Source organism: Piliocolobus tephrosceles, chromosome 5, assembly GCF_002776525.5.
Source record: "Piliocolobus tephrosceles isolate RC106 chromosome 5, ASM277652v3, whole genome shotgun sequence".
Classification (NCBI taxonomy): Eukaryota; Metazoa; Chordata; class Mammalia; order Primates; family Cercopithecidae; genus Piliocolobus; species Piliocolobus tephrosceles.
Genome location: NC_045438.1, coordinates 142,869,960 through 142,890,825, shown reverse-complemented (window position 1 = coordinate 142,890,825; position 20,866 = coordinate 142,869,960). Strand labels below are relative to the sequence as shown.

Sequence of the window (20,866 nt, the reverse complement as noted above, 5' to 3'; positions counted from 1 at the left end):
AGATAGTAACTCAAATCCACTTTTAAAAATGCTTCTGAATGGTTATTGTATATGTAGCAGTCTCCATATTTATATTTTGACTGATTCTTGCTGGAACTTATTTACAGTAAAAACAACAGATCTGTGTCTTGGTTTGAAACGCAGGAAATGGTCAACAAGAGGCTCAGAGTCTCATGAGCTTAACGAAGGAGGAGATGAAAAGAAAAAGCGAGATTCTCGGAAAAGTAGTGGCTTTCTCAACTTAATCAAATCCCGGTCCAAATCTGAGCGGCCACCAACGATCTTGATGACAGAAGAACCCTCCTCACCAAAAGGGGCAGTCAAAAGTCCACCTGTGGACTGTCCCAGGAAGGACACAAAGGCCACCGAGCACAATGGCAATTCTGAACGGATAGAGGAGATAAAAACACCTGACTCCTTTGAAGAGAGTCAAGGGGAAGAAATAGGGAAGGTGGAACGGAGTGACAGCAGGAGCAGCCCACAGGGAGGGCGGAGGTATGGGGTCCAGGTGATGGGCAGTGGTCTGCTGGCAGAGATGAAAGCCAAGCAAGAGAAGAGAGCTGCGTGTGCACAGAAGGTAAGGGTGGGCCTCTTTTTAATTAATTCATTTATTTGATATTATAATAGATGCACATATTTTCATAGTGCATGTGATATTTTTATGTATGTCCATCACCTTAAACATTTAACTTTCCTTTATGCTGGGAATATTCAAATTACTCTCTTCTAGCTATTTTGAAATAGACAATAGACGAGTGTTAACTAGAGCTACCCCACTGATCTGTCCAATACTAGATCTTGTTTCTTTTATCAGCTGTGTTTTTGTACCCATTTTGTACCTCTTTTCATCTCCCCCCATGCCCCCACACTTCCTGCCCTCTGGTAGCCCCCAATCTACTCCTTGTCTTCGTGAGATAAGTGGGGGTTCGTTTTTGACTTGGTTGTCCTTGTTTGTGTTTCTGCCCTCACTTGGTTTATTTGGGTGAGAAAATAAAAATAGCCTGTTGGTTAAATAGAAATCCAAAACCATAACTTACTGCTAAAGAACCTGCAGCACAGACCTTAAAGAAATGGCCACGTTTTCACTTTGGCCTGAGGGTCACACTCTTGTGGAGTGCCGGCATTCTAAGGTAGGCTTTGAAGACCCCAGTCTTTTCCCACCTGCCCAGGGGACTCCTGTGCACGTCGTGGAAGCATGTCAGAGATGTTCCCGGGTCGGCGGAAATGCTCGTGTCTGGGGCAAAAGACAGTCAGCTAGATCCAAATGGAAGACTGAGGGTAATACTGAAGACAGGGGAACTACCAGAGGGAAATAAAAACACTGAAACTAGATTATACATAAAAATGGAAACTATTTTCTAACTTATTCCCTTTTCAAACCTAAAAATTACTCTCTTTTCAAAGCTGAGAATGCCTTGCTATATTCCAGATTTAAAAGACAAAAGAAATAACAGTCAAGGTATTCCATTAGAATTAATTGAATATTTGACCATTGATATATATCATCTGTTGCTACAAAGAAAAACTTCATAGTTTAAAATTTGCTGAGTTCCCCCAAATCTGACTTAAACCATTATTTATTCTTCGAACCTCCTTTTAAAGTGTAAGGAGTCTTTTTCACTTTCCTTTTTACCTCTGTTTTCTCCTGTCACTGCATGAAGGATTGTATCCGTGTGATAAAATGAACATACCCATGTGTAAGTCAGGTTATGGCTCCTGTGCATTATCTTGAGATCCATTATTTTTACACAACTGGTTCTCCAAAGAAAGGATATCACCTGTCTATTTTATTTGAAGTACCACAATAAAACAGTCCATCCCGGTGAGCCCTTGACTTTCAGAAAGTAAACAATTAACTACATGGCAGGTGTAAGGAGCTCTTTTATATGGCCTCTAAACAACCAGTGTTTAAAAATTAAACTCCACTTCCCACCTGATCTTACAACTATTCACCAAAGTTCTCCCACCAACATCAACATTATTTAGCAATTCTCTAATTATAGATCCCTCCTAACTCACTGAGAAACCCTTAGAGTTGGGAGAGACCACATAACTATATCCTGCTCACTCAAAAAAGGAGGCATGGTGTGACCCTCACTGGTCAGAATTTTGGATAATACTACAACCATGTCATTAGTGAGTCAGATGCCAAAGGAAATGTTAAAATTTTAATGCATGTTGTGAATTTCTTTATAACAATGAATGTGCGGTTTTCATTAATATGCTGTTTGTTTTTCATGATTAACAGTTTCTTTTTGGTGTAAAGATGACATGTGCTAGAGTGTTTTATTCATGTACTTTGGATTTGATATCTAAATCAGCTTAAAGTGACAAAATCTTTATGGTTTTATATTTGTTTAGGGTTTACACAGTATTAATGATCTCTTAGCGCCATCTAGTGTCAGTTTAAAACCACCATCGTTAAAAATTATTGCTATTTAAAATTCAATCATGGGTCTTCTGTCAAAATCATTAAATAATACAGTTTTTCAAAAATTAGCTTTAGAACATTTTTTCCCTAAAGTACCATGACTGTATTCTTTATAAAAGTAGCAACAATTAGCATCAATTATCAGCATCAATGATTAGCATCAATTTTTTATATATATAAAAAATACAGTTCTTTTTCTATATGTATATGAAGATATGACACTTCATTTATTGACAAAAGAGAGAAACAAGCAGTGAATACTTCAAGTTCATGTATTTTCCTCTGGGGCCTCCAAGACATCTGTCTACACACAAAGGCCATGGGCATTATATTATTTTATCCTTATTCCCCACAGTCAGTTTGGGATTTATAAATAACTTTAAAAATATGGGAGGGAAAAGAAAACAACTCCCGGGATTGTTTTAGAGATGCCGGCAAATGAGGTGTCCCGGGTACAGAGTTTAAGGAGGTCCTCACTTTCAGGTGCCTGCCCTGCACTTGGCGGAACCTGAAAGGGAAGGATGTGGAAGGGGACTTCGTGGATGGTCCCCAGCCTTGTCCTCCAGGCACTTGTCCTAGGCACAGAGGGCTGGCATGGGGCTTCCTTTTTAGGAGATCACTTTTCCATAGTGATGCCAAATAATGTGCCTGTTTTAGCTGCAGTGCTTGTATACACATTTCCTCCTGGAAACCTGTTCAGCACCTTGCAGTCATGACAGTGGAACTTTTGTCATCTTCCTGAGAAATTCCTCAGCCTTCCTGCCCCTTGGGTGCTTCCTTGTGATAGAGCCGGCACTCCTAGGGAGTGTGTGACTGGAGTAGATTGATGATTTCACGGAGTGAGGCTTTTCTCACCTGCATTTCAAATAATCCTTCCTGTATCATCAAACACAGTTTAAAGTTAGGAATTGGCTGCAGAGCTTTTGAGGTTTGTCAGAAGCATGAGATGAGCAGGAACCAGTAGTCTGAAGGTCAGACTGCCTTGGGAATCATCATGCCTCCTGGTCTACTGGTCTGCCTTGTTTTTGCCTGTTCTAGATAAGAGGTAGATGTAGACCATCTTTGTCAATATAATTCTTAGATATTATGACGTAAACACCAGACTTTGCTTTCTATATCTTTTTTGGTATCTAAATGGCTCAGTCTAGTGTAGGCTTTCTAAACTTTCCACTCCTACCCCGAGACAGTGGCGTTTTACTTTCCCCATCATCACCATCTTCACCATCACTAATTCCTCCCACCTGCAGATTTTTAAAAAATCTGTTCAGTCCTGTTCATCTGTATTTATCTCCTAAATAATAGATCTGTGTCCTGTGGTTCTGCCTCAAAGCAAGGAAGACCTTGCCTGTTTCAGGACCCCTTTCATCTATATTATCATTGAGGTTGGAAAGGTTTCTGCTGCTTTGAAAATTATATATATGTTTTTTTTTTTTTTTTAATAGATAAGGTCCTGCTCTGTCACCTAGGCTGGAGTGCACTTGCACGATTATAGTTGACTGCAGCTTCAAACTCCTGGGGTTGGTCAAGTGATCCTCCTGCCTCAGCCTCCTGAGTAGCTGGGACTGCAGATGCATGCCATCATGCCTGGCTAAATCTGTTCTTTGCAGAGATGGGGGGGTGGGGGCGGTCTCACTCTGTTGCCTAGGCTGGTCTCAAACGTGTGATCTCAAGCAATTCTCCCATCGTCCTGAGATAGATTACAGGCATGAGCCACTGCGCTCAGCCAAAACTAGATTTTTAGAAACCAAACCTAGAGCAGATTCTGTAAATTTCTAGCGTATAAGGGCCCTCATCACATAAAGCATCAGGGGCTACAGAGCCTGCATAGATGTTCGACAAGGAAAACAGTAAAGGTCACCGAGCCCACTGACTCTCCCTGGCCCCGTGCACTTCTCTCCTGTGAGGAGCCTTCCGAGGAACCAAACCGGCTGCACTTTGGACCCCACGGCTCTGACCGTAAACACAGAATAGAATGTGTTTCTCACAGCTTTGTCCCTGTAGGAGAGCCTATGGAGGCAGGTCAGGCATAGTCACCGTAACAGCAGCTGAGTTAAAGAGCCCTTCTTTGCTGTCATTTATTACCTGCATTGTTTTTTCACTTTTGCATTAAATAAATGTGCACTTTTTTGAGGGATGGTGCTTATATTTTTCAGAAGCTTGGGAATGATGCTGTATCCCAGGATTCTTCCAGCCCAGCCTTGAGCAGCGTAGAACGGTTGGATGGAGGTGGGGCAGGTAAGTCAGGCCATTGCCATCATCCCTTAGGAAAAATGCTTACCTTCTGATTGCACGAGTCACGTGTGATTGACAGAAGAAAAATTTAAATGGGGAGGCAAGAACCGATCTCTTTGTTGTGTGTTCTCAGCTATCACCTGAAAGACCACATCCCTTACCTACCTTCCCCTGGGGTGCATCCTGCCCCACTGTAGCATTGTGCCTGGACAGGGCACTTTTTGATTTCCCAAAGGGAGGAGATTCTGACTATTTTTTCACTGCAAACTCCTCAACTTTGAGCATTTTGGCAAAGTTAGGGGTGGGGGCAGCGTACAGGATCATGGCTGATGTATTTAAGAATAAGCCATGCATGATATATGGAAGATGGGTGGCTGTCTTATTTGGTATGAAAATATGCTTCCCTTGCAGCTTGAATATGCATGAAATCCAATATCATTTGTCCTTCTGACATTTTAGGTATAATAAATTAAGAAAATACCTTAGATGAAAACTGGAGAGTAATGTTAACTGTGTGATAGAATCCTCATTTTGCTATTTGAGATTCTTATGTATAGCTACAGTATCTTGGTGCAGTAAGGGTTGAATGATAAATCACACTTTATGGGCTTATTTTTACCAGTTGTCTTGTTAAATTAAGGCAGCAGTATGGATGGAGGTGGGGGATGAGATGACATTTCTGGAGCTGTTCTCACTAAACATGAGATTGCAGCCATCAGCATTCTCCTCCTCCTCTCTTAAAACCTGCAGCCAGAGCCCTAACCGCCTGTTGTCCAGAACCAAGGCACTTACATTTGGTTATACCTGTACCTTGTGCCAGATCTGAGAAAGACCTGAACACTTCAAACGCCTGAAGAACCACTGTTTTCCTTGTATGAGATTACAGCACTGTACACTATTAGATGTAAAAGCTTGTCAACCCTGGAATAGTCAGGGGTGATCAGAAAAGAACCAAAAAGTTTATTGCTTTTCTACAAAGAACATTACTCTTCCTCCAGCATGTTTTGATTTTAAAAACATGCTAGAACAGCATATTCTTAAAATATTCTTAAAACATCCATGATGAGAAACAATGGTAAATGATTATAGCAGTTTGTACCAGACTTCTAGTTTCAAGTTACTGGCTTATTTGACCTTTGATTAATTTTAAAGTGGCCTTTTTCGTCTTAGTGCCTAAACTGCACCCAGGTCTTCCAGAGAACCGCTTTGGTTTGGGAACACCAGAAAAGAATACCAAAGCAGAACCCAAAGTGGAAGCAGGTTCCAGGTCTCGGAGCTCATCCAGCACACCTACAAGCCCGAAGCCCCTCCTGCAGTCCCCCAAACCCAGCCTGGCAGCACGGCCTGTCATCCCGCAGAAACCAAGAACCGCCTCACGGCCTGGTAAGAGTTTTGCAGTTGGAGAGTTGCATTGTGACCTGGTAGCTTCCCAGAGCCAGCTGGGTCAGATGCTGCAGGTGGTTTCAGGGGCAGCTGGTGAGCAAGGTACAGCGGCTTCTGCAGGAGGAGATCACAAGAAACCTGTGCAAAGCTGTGAAAGTGATGAGAGCTGAGGGATTCCTTTATTCAATGCTGAGCCCCACCATGTTCAGAGTTGGGGACTCTGAAACTGTCCTTGCTTTCAGGGGTACAGGTTGGTTGGTAGGCAAGACAGAGACATCCGTCTTTTGTCATGTTGACCCATCTGCAGTGCTTGGCTTGGCTTTCTGATACTTGTCTCCAGGGTGTTCAGACACTTTGAAAAGCAGCAGTTTAAGGATGAAGGCTACAAATGGGGAAAGCACAAGCTCTTCGGTTTTTATGCCATATTCTATGATGTATCAAGGGTTTAGAACAAGACTTGGCAAACAGTGGGCCTGTTTTTATAAATAGTTTTCCTGGACACAGCCATACGATTTGTACTGGTGTCATCTGGGGCTGTGGCTGTGCTACAGTCGCGGAGTGGTGTGCTTGCAACAGGGCCATATGGCCTGCAAAATGTAAAATAATTACTCTTAGGCCCTTTACGAAAACGTTTGCTGACAATTAGTTTAGAGAACCTAATGATAGAAGAAACTTAAAAATATTAGAAATGGGTTGGTCTTCACCTTAGTCTCTCCTGCACAAAAGAAGTCCTGGTGTGGTAGTGCACACCTGTAGTCCCTGTTACTTGGGAGGCTGAGGTGGGAGGATCATTTGAGCCTAGGAGTTTAGGCTGTCATCACACTGTGACCACACCACTGTACTCCAGCCTGAGTGACAAGACCCTATCTCTTAAACACACACACACGGTTTTTTGCTTTTTTTATTCTTAATTTAACTTTCCATTGTAAGAATTTTCAAACATACACAAAAGTAGGATAGGTAATATAACAAAAGTTACATGAATTCTTCACCTCTTCCCCTTGTTCTCCCACAAAAATTAGTCAAACAAGGATAAAAATAATATAGTCAGATCATCATCATGGCTAATCTTTGAGCACTTAACTGTGTCCTTGGCACTGTTGTAAGTGCTTTATGATGAACTCTCAATATCCTCATCACTGCTCCATTTTACAGATAAGGAATTTGAGGCATAGAGATACTGAGTTTGTCAAGTCACGCAGCTGGTGTGTCTGTGTAGCCGCCAGATGTTCTGACTCCACCAACTGTCTTGGTAACTGTGTTTCTATTGACCTCTCCCCCATGGACATGCATATTGTAAAGTAGGATGCTCAGGTCATCCTAATAATTTATCAATGTGCAGATGATTTGGGTAGAATGAGCAAAAAGGTAGAATCCTGTGTGTCCAAACTTCTTCCACTTATGGTTCTTTCCCATGTTCCTTCACGTATTTTTTTCATTTCCCGGGTGGCCAGCCTGGATGATACTCCCTGGTCTTCATAGCCCATTGGTCCCTTGAAAAAACCAGTAAACCGAAGCCACAAAGAAAGGGTTGTACTGGCTTTACCTCAAGGAACTAAGCCTTGAAACAAACCCCTTAGTACTTCCTAAGACTACTCAAACTTTTTCCCAAACCAAAGTTCTTTATGATGGGGAACACAAAATTTCTTGGTACACACACAATGTCTTCATGTAGAAGGAGTGGAGAGAATGGAGGCAGAGAAAATGGAAAAATGTTTTAATAGAAAGCAAAGCAAATAAGTTCTCCAAAGGAGGCTTGCTCCTAGCATTGTCATCAGCTAGGTGTGTCTCTAGTCTACAATAAAGAAACAGTTCTTATAAAATGAATCTAGTTTGTAGAGTACAGTAGGCCCCTCTTATCCAAGGTTTTGCTTTTTACAGTTTTAGTTATTCATGGTGCAGATATTGAGAGAGAGAGAGAGAAAGACCACATTCAGATAACTTTTATTATAGTATATTGTTACAATTATTCTATTACTGGGTTTTAGTGTTAATATCTTACTGTGCCTAATTTATACATTAAGCTTTATTATAGGTGTGTGTGTAGGAAAAAACACAGCTTACGTAGGGTTCAGTACTATCCACGGTTTCAGGCATCCACTGGAGGTCTTGGATTGTATCCCATGTGGATAAAGGGGGACCACTCCCCAGTTTCTAATGCTGAATATAAAACTAGCTGAATTCCCAATATTCTGTTGCAAACAGTTTTATTTTGTTTATTTACTAAATGTGTTCATTTATTTCATAGCACTTAGTATATCAAGAATTATGTTAATAAACCCATGTTTTTATAGAGCTTGGGAATTCAGCAGGCATTTTCTTTTTTCTTTTTTTTTCTTTTTTTTTTTGAGATGGAGTCTCGCTCTGTCACCCAGGCTGGAGTGCAGTGGCCGGATCTCAGCTCACTGCAAGCTCCACCTCCCAGGTTTATGCCATTCTCCTGCCTCAGCCTCCCAAGTAATTGGGACTACAGGTGCCCGCCACCTCGCCCGGCTAGTTTTTTGTATTTTTTTTAGTAGAGATGAGGTTTCACCGTGTTAGCCAGAATGTTCTCGATCTCCTGACCTCGTGATCCGCCCATCTCAGCCTCCCAAAGTGCTGGGATTACAGGCTTGAGCCACCGCGCCCGGCCATCAGCAGGCATTTTCAAATACACCATCTCATTTCCTCTCCGCCACAGCTCTGACAGCTTGTGAAGGCGGATAGTGTTATCTTCACACGTCTTATCACATCCCTGCTTATTTTGGTTAAGCAAGTAGGCAACTGGAAGTGTAAGACTGAAGATGAACTTTGCTGTGGATTGTCTTCTACATGCACAGATACTCACACACTAACTTAAGAACCACCTTGCTGGTAACAGCAAAGGAAGGAGCAAGATCCAGTAGTCAGAGGTGTCCACTCTTTTGGCTTCCCTGGGCCACATTGGAAGAAGAATTGTCTTGGGACACACACGAAATATGCTAACACTAACAATAGCTGATTACTTTAAAAAAAAAAAAAAAGCAAAATAATCTTGTAATGTTTTAAGAAAGTTTACAAGTTTGTGTTGGGCTGCATTCAAAGCCAACCTGGGCCGCATCCTTGTTCAATCCTGTGGGCCATGGCTTGGACAAGCTTGTGGTAGATCCTTTCAATTAGGGTGAAACAGCCCTGATGTTTGAATTAAGAGACTAGAATTGGCCGGGCTCGGTGGCTCACACCTGTAATCCCAACACTTTGGGAGGCCAAGGCAGGTGGATCATGAGGTCAGGAGATCGAGACCATCCTGGCTAACATGATGAAACCCCATCTCTCCTAAAAATACAAAAAATTAGCCTGGCATGGTGGCACGCACCTGTAATCCTATTAGCAGGAGAATCTGCTACAAGCAGGAGAATCTCCTACAAGCAGGAGAATCACTTGAACCCAGGAGGCAGAGGTTGCAGTGAGCTGGAATCATACCACTGCACTCCAGCCTGGCAACAGAGCAAGACTCCGTCTCAAAAAAAAAAAAAAAGAAAGAAAAGAGACTAGAATTCTAGTCCTAGCTATTTTGTCATCTTTTTCATTTTTAAGCTCTTCATTTGTCCAGTGACCAAAGTTTTTTCTGGTTCTAAAAGACCATGATTCCAAATTTTTGTTAGTGACCTACATATATGCATGCATGCATACACATATACACATATGTATAGTGACTGTTGTACTGGGTTTGACAACAGGTAAAGGCAGTGTCTTGTAAGTTTTACATATTTTATGAAAACCAAACAGGCTTTGTGTTTAAGTCAGAAGGAACATGTGGTTCACTGACAGTCTAATTTTCAAATATCAGCGCATTGAAATTCTTGATCTACAGGATAGATTCGTATCTTTTCAGATATTAACTTTTTATAAGTATTCATTGGTTTTCCCTTTTGTTTGTGGATGTAACTTCACTGAGCAAAGACACAAAACTAATTTTTGGCCAGAAAAATTCTATGATGCTTTCTTTTTTTTTAAATGACCTATTTATATATATAGATTTACCAGGCTTTATGTTCTTGGAATCCAGTTTGTAGAATGGTTTGAGTCACGTATTTGTGCCTCCTTAGATGACATTCCAGACTCTCCATCTAGCCCGAAAGTTGCCCTTCTTCCACCTGTCCTGAAAAAAGTTCCTTCAGACAAGGAGAGAGATGGCCAGAGTAGCCCCCAGCCCAGCCCCAGGACATTTTCACAGGAAGGTAAGGATGTCTTTTCTCTGGGTTAGCTCTCCCCGAGGAGGGACATTTCAAAATAAAGGAATTCATTTTGGACTTTACTGATATCTTAGAGTTTGTTAAAGTCAACATTCCTTGGGTTAACTTTTTGGAAATAGAGTAGATTCTTAGTTCAGAAACTTGATTCAGCATGATTGATGACATTGGATCTTAATGACAAATGAAAAAAGCAGCTGAGATACCCAACCAAAGGTCTAACTTATTTGCAAGAGTAATTTCTAGATGCTTCTGAACTGACTTCCAGCATGTTAGGAGCTCCTTAAACATGATTTTATGATGTATTTGGGGCTACATATAGATTTCTGAGTCCCATTATTTTCAACGAAATCTTTTCCTACTTGTGGCAAATCACTACTGCAGTAGTTCTGGAGCGGCACCCCTGGGCCTGAGCCACCTTGCAGCTCACTGACGGTGCTCGCTGAGTCACAAGGTCAGATGTTCCTCACTCTCAGAAGTGTGGTGCAGACATGGACATTCTCAGGGCGATTTTGCACCAGTTTGCTCCTTCTAATTTGCTGAGGTAGAAGCACAGCAAGCTAATCCTGTGACAAGAATGCTTTCTTCCCAAATCAGATTGAGTTGTTACCAGTTACTATCAGAGGTGAGGCATGGATGTGGCTTCAGCACCCATGCCATTTCTTTTAAATGTGTGATGGACTTTGGGGTTCTGTCGTATGTAATATATAGTGTAAATGCCATCTCTGAGCCTATAAGGAAATTCTAGAGCTACACAAGTTGTCTACACCCAGAAGGCTCTCATTGTGGTTTGGAGTTGCTGTGTTTTATTTTAGATTTATTTAATGCTTTAGAATCCTTTGATCTCTCTGACTGTTTTCTTCCTACAATGGCCTATTTTCTTTTATTGATAATAGTATTGGGTTGAAGTTAATAGAAAGTGTTACTGAGTACAGTACTGTCTTTGTGGCTTGGAAATCTAATAAAAACAGTAACACTGCCTGCTTTCTCATCTCCATCCTACAGATTTATTTGTTGGGTAGAAGCTTTACTCACCTATTTGCTATAAATAAAAGATGGTAGTGTTGAGACCAAAGCTGCTAAACCACTTCTGCCAAATAGAGAAACTAAAGCTTTCGAAAAGTAGCTGTTATCTATAGTCATTTTACATGAGGTAAATAAATACAGGGTTCAGTATTATAACCAAAGCCTTTGGAAGACTTGGTATAAAAGGAAGGACCTTTGGTGGTGCCAGCTCAGAGAGACTTGAGCCTGCAGGTATTTTCTGACAGTCCAGTTCTCACCACAAAGTGCCTCCCCCATTCCTACCCTAATTTTCCATCCTTTCTGCAACTGCTAACTTTATGTCTTTACTTTTACGGAAGTGTTGAGAATGCCCGAAAGAGTTCAGTTGGAGAGAAAAAGGAAGGTGAGGAAGGGATGGTAGTGCTAAGTAGGAATGTTCATCTATCTTGTCTGAAGCAATTGAAATATTGAAGGATTTACAAAAGTAGAAAAAAGATCAGAAGGTTGAATACAAAAATCATTCTTTTAACATTTCTGGAAAACAATGTTTTCTAGATGTCTATAAATGATCAAAACAGGGCCTAGAGTAACCCACCAGCCTAACAAGTGCAAATATATATCATGGAGCCTCTCTAGTTAACACAGTCGGGGAGACAGTGGATACTGCTGCAGGCTTTTAGCTGCTGTGAAAAAGTCGAGTGTTCTTTCCCCAGGAAGTTAGAGATAGAATGTGTCGCTCCTTAAATGTTTCAGAGCTTTAGGGGTGGATGTTTGATCCCCTTCCTCATCCTTCTCCCTCCCCTAGTAGCAAATCTTAGGAATGGCTCCCACGCCCTTCTTTCCAGTCAGACGGTAGGGATGGCTGAGCTGTGGAGACCATCACTTTCCCACCTGGGATCCAGAATAAGTTAATCATAGACATCATCCTGATGTTATCACTTGGTATTGAAATTGGACTGAAAATATACATGAAGTCTGGGAACAGTCTGTAAATGTCTGAGGTGGTAAGATTTTGACTTTATCAGCTTGTCCGCTAAGGTGGCCCAGAAGTGGCAGCCATTTGTGAGTCCTATCTTTTTCTTTATAAACTGTCCATATTGTGCTCATTTCTGTTTTCTTATCTGTTATTCATGCTGGTTACTTCATTTCCCTGTTCTTTGCCTCCCTTTGGACTAGCGTGCCCAACTAATTTATGAAGCAGGTAAATTGCTATGATTCTTCTGGATTATTCCATAGTGAATGTGATTTTCATTAATCCATCATGGAATCAAAATGATAATACTGGGGCCTTTTTGTTAATACTTTTTTGGGGCAGAATCAGAGCTCACCTCATTTTGCACGACATTTCCATAATGTTGGCTGTTGAATTCTGTAGATAATGATGTATATCTGCCCAGGACCAACACTGTAGGTTCCTTGAATCCTAAGTGGGGTGGGTAAGCTGATATTTAATTTTTAATATTTACATTTTTAAATATTAATGTCAACACATTGATGTATGTGCTAATATAAAGGGTAAAATAAATCCCTTTTCCTCAGTAGTGCAAAGAGGAGATTATTACAAAAGACATTCAGATCATGACAGTGGCAAGCCTTCCAGTAGAGGGAAAAGATCTTCAAAACTGTACTCCACCATTGCAGAAGAGGAAGTGAATGCAATTGGGCACAGGAAGTCACAGCCAACAAATGGTTAGAGCCTTCGATTATCATCCCTCACTGACCCGAAGCTTATGAACTGGCACTAACAAAAACAAACTATAATTGAGTAAATTCTGTCGTGGGACTGGGTCATACAAGAGAGTCATACGAGAGAGTTTTTTTGTTTTTGTTTTTGTTTTTTGATTTTTCTAAATGTCAACAGGATGGTCCTTTTATTTGGGATAAAAAATATTGACTTAAAAATCTAAAATTAGAAATTCTTATGAGGAAGATCAAGTTACTTTGGTGACTTGTCCTTTCAAATTTTTGTGATCATGCAAGTTTATTTTTATAATTGGGGTTAGACCTCCTATTCTCTTCCTTTATATCTTTACTGTCCTGTCAGGTTTCAACTGTGGTTGGATCAGAGATTCTTAGAATGACAAGAGTTTATATCCTTAGAGAATATTGGCCTAACATCTTACATTCTTTCAGGAAAGGATCAATAAAAGTCACTGACTCAATGCAGACGTTGGGTCATGCACATGATCTTTCAGTGGACATTTTATCACCCTTTAGTAAGAAAGAAAAAGTACCAATTAACTTGTCAACCTTCAGGAACAATTTATTCCATTTTTTAGAAGTTTCTCTCTGACGTCTGTCTTTCATTTGGCCCTGTAGTAAATTCTGTAATGTACTGTTTACGTGAGAACAATCCCAAGCAACAGAAAAGAGACAGATTTCAAATCAGCTTTGCCCTCCAATGGGAAATTTAAGAACAAGTATTGCTGACTCAGAGGAAAAAATGTCTTTTTTTGTGCCTAAAGTACTCATCTCCTCCCTGGTTAATACAATAATTTTTTTTAATAAATATGACTTCAAAAATCCATTAAAGGAAATCTTAGTACCTGTAAAGAATGTAACATATTCTGGTATGTGAGATTTCTTTAAAGGACTTCTGCTCTTGGAATGAGGCTCTTTTCTTTCTGTGAAACTATCAGGAGTTAATAGATGCATGTATTTAGGCTCCCAGGGATTAGGTGTGGCCCAGCATTCAGGCTGTAACACCATATCCTTCACTGCCTCCCAAGAAAGCATTTCAGAATACAAGTTAATGGGAGTGACCTTATTACAGGGATACCTTCTCTTATTCTCTTATTGCAAAGGGATAAACTATTCTTGAATTTGCACACTTTACTATTGATAATAAACTTCTTGTGATACACTTCACAGCTTAACAGCCCAATGAGTTATGATACCTGAAGTGGGAACTGTTGTCTTTGAGAACGTTCCTTGATATAGGTTTTAAAACAAAAAAGCATCTACCAACTGTCTGCCAGGGACAATGTTTGGAGCCTGCCTTCTCAGCCAGTGCCATGGGCTCAGCCACGTGTGCTCACTTGCCTGGGGTTCCAGCATGTACTAGCTAGGTGGCGGGGTGGGTTAAAGACACCTCTCAGAGCATAAAGCAAAGTCTACAGGACACGTAAGGATAAAACATTCTGCTTAGGCTGGGTAGCTCCTGCCCTAGAGAAAGCCAATTGAGTTGACCCTTTACTTTTACAGAATTCCTATGTAGTGGATTTGTTTATAGACACATAGTTACAGTAGCTCCTCTCTACAAGAAAGTTTCTCTCATATTGCCACGAAAATCTCTGTCTTCAGTCCTAGAAAAGTTACATAAATGAACACCTAAGACATTTATTTTCTGATGAGTTATTTTTGAGAATTTATTAGGCCAGAATCTCTGTCTCTATATTGCCCCTTTTGTTAAGGGCACCTAAGGTTGCAAAGATGTTTCTGGATTCTGGAGCTTTACATTTGAACTATTGTTTTCATTGACTTATATCAGTTGATTATTAACAAAGCATCATTGATGCAATGTTCCTTCTTCAAGAGGCCACTAAAAACACTTCATACAAAACAAAAAGAGACGCTCCCCTGCTACCTGCCGCCCAGTGCCTATTGATCATCCAGTGAGGCTTTGCGTTGGAGTAAAAAGAGGATAAACACAGAGATAACCCACAATATAGAAAAGCAAGGAGAAGAGATTCTATATCTGTCTCAGATTTGTTCATAACCTCTTTAGCTTAAAATTCTCGTTGTGAGGAGCTGGTCAAATTTTGATGGAGTTAAATAGGACCATCTTGTATTTACTTTTCTGCTTTGATTTCTTGAAATAATGACAGACATTAAGAAGTAATTTTTACAGGAGCTTCAATTAAAGTGATTTTGTGCATAATATTTTAATTTTGTTTTGTTAGTGCCGATTCCTAGCACTTGACTGTCTTCACCTTTGAGAATTGAGTAGCAGTCTGCTTTCTGAATAGTTCCTGCTTAAAAAAAAAACATTTAGCGGATTAATTCTATTAAATAATTGCATGTACTTTCTTTTAAGTCTTTTAAGAGCAGCTTTGTTTATGCTAAAACAGCCTTATTTTCCTAAAGTATGTATTCATGAAACAAACAGAGGCTATTGTTATCAAATATTGTTCTCAAAGCATGCTGCATATTTTTATCATGAATATTATGTTTTGTGTGGCTATTATATTGATTTGACAGACAAAATGCTTAATTTCTTTTACTAGAAATATTTGTAAGCACATCTTTTTCCATTTCATATTATTTCCTCTCTACATTTAATTATAAGTTGTGATGTTTTTATAAGTGTATATCCTATTTTCTCGAAGAAAATAGTTGATTTTGGCTTTGAATGCATTGTAATGGCCCCTGTTTGTACAGGGCATCTGATTCTAAGATTCCTTTTACATATCACTTGCCTCTTCCATAATCCAAGCTGCAGCCAATAAATACTTGGCTGTGACTTGCAGTCTGTAAGCCAGTGCTCTGCTCTACTCTTTCTACCAGATTCAAGTTCTGCTTCCACTAAGTGAGTTCTTAAAGATAAATTTAACAGTTGGCATGTTGGGCTCTTGCTAGAAAGTATAAAAAAATCAGGGCCAACTACTGAATACTATTTTCAGGTCATCATAGTGTTTTTCTCCTGGAAAATACGGATGTCAGTGGAGCTTACAATGGAGAAAATACCAAATTTTCATATGATTCTCTAACTCTGCATTTATATGCATGTTTCAGAAGCTTTAAAATTATCACATATATGCAATGTCAAATCATCTTCAAGAATGGCAGACTTCATGTTTGAGCCTCTCTGTACCAGTTATTGCCACTATAGACAGGATGTGTATATACATGGAGTGTTTGTGTTTAATAAATTACCTGTTCATTTACTTGAGTATCTTCTATTAGTTAACTTTAATGGTATTTAAAATAGTGATAAATATGTATATAGACACATGCAGAGATGCTCCAGCACTCTTAACAAATACTTGCATTGAAGAAGTGTTTGTGAAACAACTGGATTTTTTTCACCCTGTGCAAAAGCAAGCATTAACTCAAGCTGCCTAAGAGGAGGTCTGTCTGAATTTGTAAAACGTCTAAATCTTATAAATATATTAAAAATAAATTCTAGCCAGGCACGGTGGTTCACATCTGTAATCCCAGCACTTTGGGAGGCTGAGGCTGGAGGATTACTTGAGGCCAGGGGTTTGAGACCAGCCTGGGCAGCAAATGAGTTGTCTATACAAAAATAAAAATAAAAAATTAGCTGGGTGTGGTGAAAAGGTACACCTGTAGTCTCCGCTACTCTGGAAGCTGAGACAGGAGGATCACTTGAGCCCAGGAGTTTGAGGCTACAGTGAGCTATGACTGCGCCACTGAATTCCAGCCTGGACAACAGAGTGAGACTCAGTATCTATAAATGAATAAATGCTTGCATGTGTACATACATACATGCATACATTCTGGAGTGTTAAGTTTCAAAAGGATGTAATTCTATTGAGACCATCTTTTAATAGAAGCCTGACTAAACCTACTTCAATATAGTTGTAGTCAACATCTTAATTACATGCAATCAAATAGATGTTCCCTTAAGGGCTGGAAAGCAAACGGCAAAGAACATTCCCCTTACAAAGTTGTTCACATTAGGGATCTGGACTAATAAGGCTGGAGACTAGAAGACCAAGTGCTTTGACCCTCAAACTCATCACATTAATTGCATAACTTTAAGTCCCTGACCTCACTGTGCCTTAATTTTCCTATCCTTGAATGGTGCTTACCTACTATACTAAGAACATGTCAGCCTGTTATAGTCTCATTATCACATGCACATTCACAGTTGGTAGAGTTTAATCAATGGAGGTGAATATAGTTAGAATGAATTTCTAAATAAAGTCACCACCATAGTGAAATTCTTTGACAGCCCTCTTGAAAGTATGTATTATTTTTCCTCCTACAGTCCCTGAGTCTTGGAGAATTCGGAAGCCCAGTGTCAGTGACTCAAAAGAATCAGCATTTAGGTGGAGACTGAAGGACAACCTACTTTTTGCAGGAAGATTTCTATGTTGGATGTCTTTGAATTTTAATCATGCCTGCTGTAATGACCCTGGTCTATAGGGTTATCTCAGTTTTTTATCTGTGACATAAACATTTTTGGTTTCTTGAATTTCTCCATTTTTAGAAAGTACTCTTATGTCATGTCATACAACATGAGTTAGACCCAAGATTGCCAGGAAACAAAAACATTGGGAAGAATGGAAAGTTTGATTATCCTTTAAATCTAAGAATTAGAACAAATATATTTGCTCTGAAGACAAATGAGCAGTATATTATATTTGTTTCTTCCCTTGAACCTGTAGTGTATTTTTGAGTCATTTAATATAGAGGAAGAACTTATTTCGGTTTTAAAACAATGAAAAATGTTTTCTAGAAGATACCAAAGGAAATGCTCTAGTTTGAGGTTGGGTTTATTGTAAAAAGTTTTCAGGGTGAAGGTAATACAAGTCTTCCCTACTTTCTTTTGTTCTTAGTAATTAAAGGATTCTTTGTCTATTAGTATCAAATTGGTTTTGTGATAAAGAGCAAAATATTTATAGATATTTATGCACCTTCATTCTCCAAACCTGGCTTACTGACAGCTTTGAAAGGACCAAACAAGTGCATATAATTTTTTTACCCAACACAAGCTTAAAAATAGAAATTGCACTTCAGTTTGGGTGACAGAGCAAGACCCCGTTTCTAAAAAGAAAAGAAAAAAATAATAGAAATCAATGATAATATTTATTTGTTGCTTTCTTCCCCTGATTTGAGAATTTGCCTGAATCTGTTGGACAAAAAGAAGTCACAATTTAAGAAATTACGTACTTTTATTATCAGATTTGAAAGGTTTTTTTCTTTTCAGAGTTTTGAGTCATTTCAATTTAATGTCATTAACTAAAAATTTAAATTTTTATTGTCTAAATAGCAGAATCTGGCTCTAATACCAGTTTTGGCAAGAGAAGTACTCTATTAGGTTTGCATTTTGACTATTAGGTTTAATGAGCTTTCACTTCCTGAAACACTCTTCAGTGGGTTCATCATTTTAATAGCCAGCTCTGGGCAAGATGAGTTTTGTTTTTGGGTTTTTTTTTTTTTTTTTTTTTTTTTAGCAGAATGCAAAAATCAAGTGATTAGAAGCATCAAATGAATCCTATAGCTTTTGAAGGACTGATGCAGTGTGTTCCTGGTTAGATCATTTGAAGTTCCAAGTGATGAGGTAGCTGTACTCTTCCTTCAAGCTGGCACAAAGTGTGTAGGTTTAGTATTTTTAGCTCAAGAGCTGTCTATACAATATACAAGATAAATAGTATTTAATAATCCTTAATAGCTATGCTGGAGTACAGCATCCAAACCTTTTCCCCAGGTATCATAGCAGTGAAGCCATGTTGTAGTTGGAAAGAACATAGGCTTTGGAGAGACAGATCTAGTTTAAATCCTGGTTTCAAGTTTTACAAAACCTACCTTACAGGAGGTAATTGTGAGGAATAGCGATAATAAAACAGAGTGCCTAACACATAACAGACGCTCCATTCCAGTAATGATTCTCCCACCATTGCTTTATAAAGCCTCAGTGGATTCTTCATATTTATTTGTAATCAGAGCAGGCAACAATAATGGTAATGCTTTTACCTGGAGGGTGATTCCAAAATGGTTGATTGTGTCATAGGCAGTATTTAATGCATTTTCACTAGACTTTACAGTATTTATTTCCTAGAGGGTGAAACTGAGGTTTTCTGAGTCACAGAAAGGTCTGACAAAGACTCCTGAGGCCTTTGCTGATATCCTGCCCCACAATCAGGAATGACAAACCCCAAATCATCCGCAGAAGGCATCGAATGGGACATCTGTCAGTCCAGCATCTCCTCAAGGCTCTGTCTGCCCTGTTCTCTCTGCTGCATGAGGGGGCAGCTACGACTGAGGAGGTCACCTGGGGCAGAACCACTTCAAAGCCCTCCTCCCTCCTGGCATCTCCCTCCACTTCCTCACCATCCTTGCCTGGGGGGTCCTCACCTCAGATTCTTACCCACATCTATGAGAGGTTCACCCTGTCATAGACTGTATTTTTGTGTGTGTTTTCTCATTTTGTTTCTGCTTTGTTGGTTTGTTTTACATTTCTGTCTAGAGTCTCTAAACATAATAGCAAGTTTGTTTCTGAGAAAGTTCACGCCGTTCCCCTCCCCTCCCGCAAACATTCAAGGCTACTGCATCTCAGCCCATTGGCAGTCAGGCCAATGGTATTATTTTGTCAATAAACTGTGCGACTTTTCTTTTTATTTCAGTTTCAAGGAGAAGCTGGGGCCAGCAGGTCCAGGAGTATCAAGAACAAAAGCAACGGTCCTCCAGTAAAGATGGCCATCAAGGCAGCAAATCTAGTGACTCTGGAGAAGAAGCAGAGAAAGAGTTTATTTTTGTGTAAAGGTCACCCACGCAGAAGTCCTCCTGTGCAGGGTGCTTTGGTAGCCATCAGAGAGGAACCAAGGGCACCACCTCTTCTTCCCAGGCGTTCTTCTCTCGGTGCTTTATTCTCTTCTTTTTCTTCATTTCTCCCCCTACCCCCATCCCCTGCCTTTTTTTTTTTTTTTTTCTTTTTTTTTTTTTGTATAGAAACAGATCCATTTCTTGGTAATCAAATCACGTTTGTTTGGTCTTCCTTCAACCCTTCGCATTTGGTTTCTAAACATTCCTTCATATGCCTTTAATGAAAGCCAGCAATTATCCCATGGGCCCTACTTGAATTTCTCTGAGGCAGCTACAGATTGCCCTGCAAGATGAGTTTTTGGAGATAAATGAAATAACTGGACACACACTCACACAAGTAACACCACAGCAAACCTCAGAGTACTGCTGAGTGTACCTGTGTCAAATCCACACAGGACTCAATATAACAATTTATTCTTGATGTATGCAATTGCACATTGTAATTATATTAACAGAGCACACTAATAATTTGTATAAATTATATATATTAGATCCTGGGTATGGTTTTTACCTTCTCCCATGGGAAACTTCTTCCTTCCTGATGTGGAATTGTACATTTAAAGCTTGGTCGGTGACCTCTGCATACCGGCAACGAGCACAGCTAAGAACAGAGTGACAGAGGCCTGCGGCTGATTTTACCATGTGCCCTGATTAATGTATATAGTTGATGGGAATGAGGTTTTATGAATATTCATGTTTTTGAAGGCCTTTAATTTCTGTCTGCATATTAGCTTTTAATGTGTGATTTTAAGAGAGAATACTTTGACAACTGTAAAAATCAAAATACTACTCTTTATAAGACATTTCACAAATATTCACTTACATTACAGGCTGGAAGTATTTTATTCATATGTATATTTATACCAATAAAATGATTTTACAAGTGGAATTTGGGCCTTCTCCAGTTACATTTTTAGTTTGGACTGGCTCAGGGTGGTGAACTTTGGTTTTGTTTCCAAAATCCAAAATAATCAATGTTCTCAGATAAGCAATCTGGGAACCATTACCTTCAAAATAAAGATAACTTACTAGTGCCACTGCCTGTTTTCACCCTTGGGAAAAATGATAAAATTTACCAGAAGAATATAGAATT

At 39.6% G+C, this 20,866-nt stretch overlaps 1 protein-coding gene across 1 annotated transcript in view; it reads left to right on the top strand.

Moving 5' to 3' along the window:
• Window positions 1–20,662, top strand: part of CARMIL1 (capping protein regulator and myosin 1 linker 1) — a 341,373-nt gene extending 320,711 nt beyond the window's left edge. The window contains exons 33-37 of the mRNA XM_023209724.3: window positions 145–577; window positions 4,585–4,666; window positions 5,834–6,046; window positions 10,114–10,245; window positions 19,575–20,662. Coding sequence (XP_023065492.1) covers window positions 145–577; window positions 4,585–4,666; window positions 5,834–6,046; window positions 10,114–10,245; window positions 19,575–19,711 — 997 coding nt within the window. The 3' untranslated portion in view covers window positions 19,712–20,662. The remainder of the gene's footprint in view (window positions 1–144; window positions 578–4,584; window positions 4,667–5,833; window positions 6,047–10,113; window positions 10,246–19,574) is intronic.
• The last annotated feature ends 204 nt before the right edge of the window (window positions 20,663–20,866 follow it).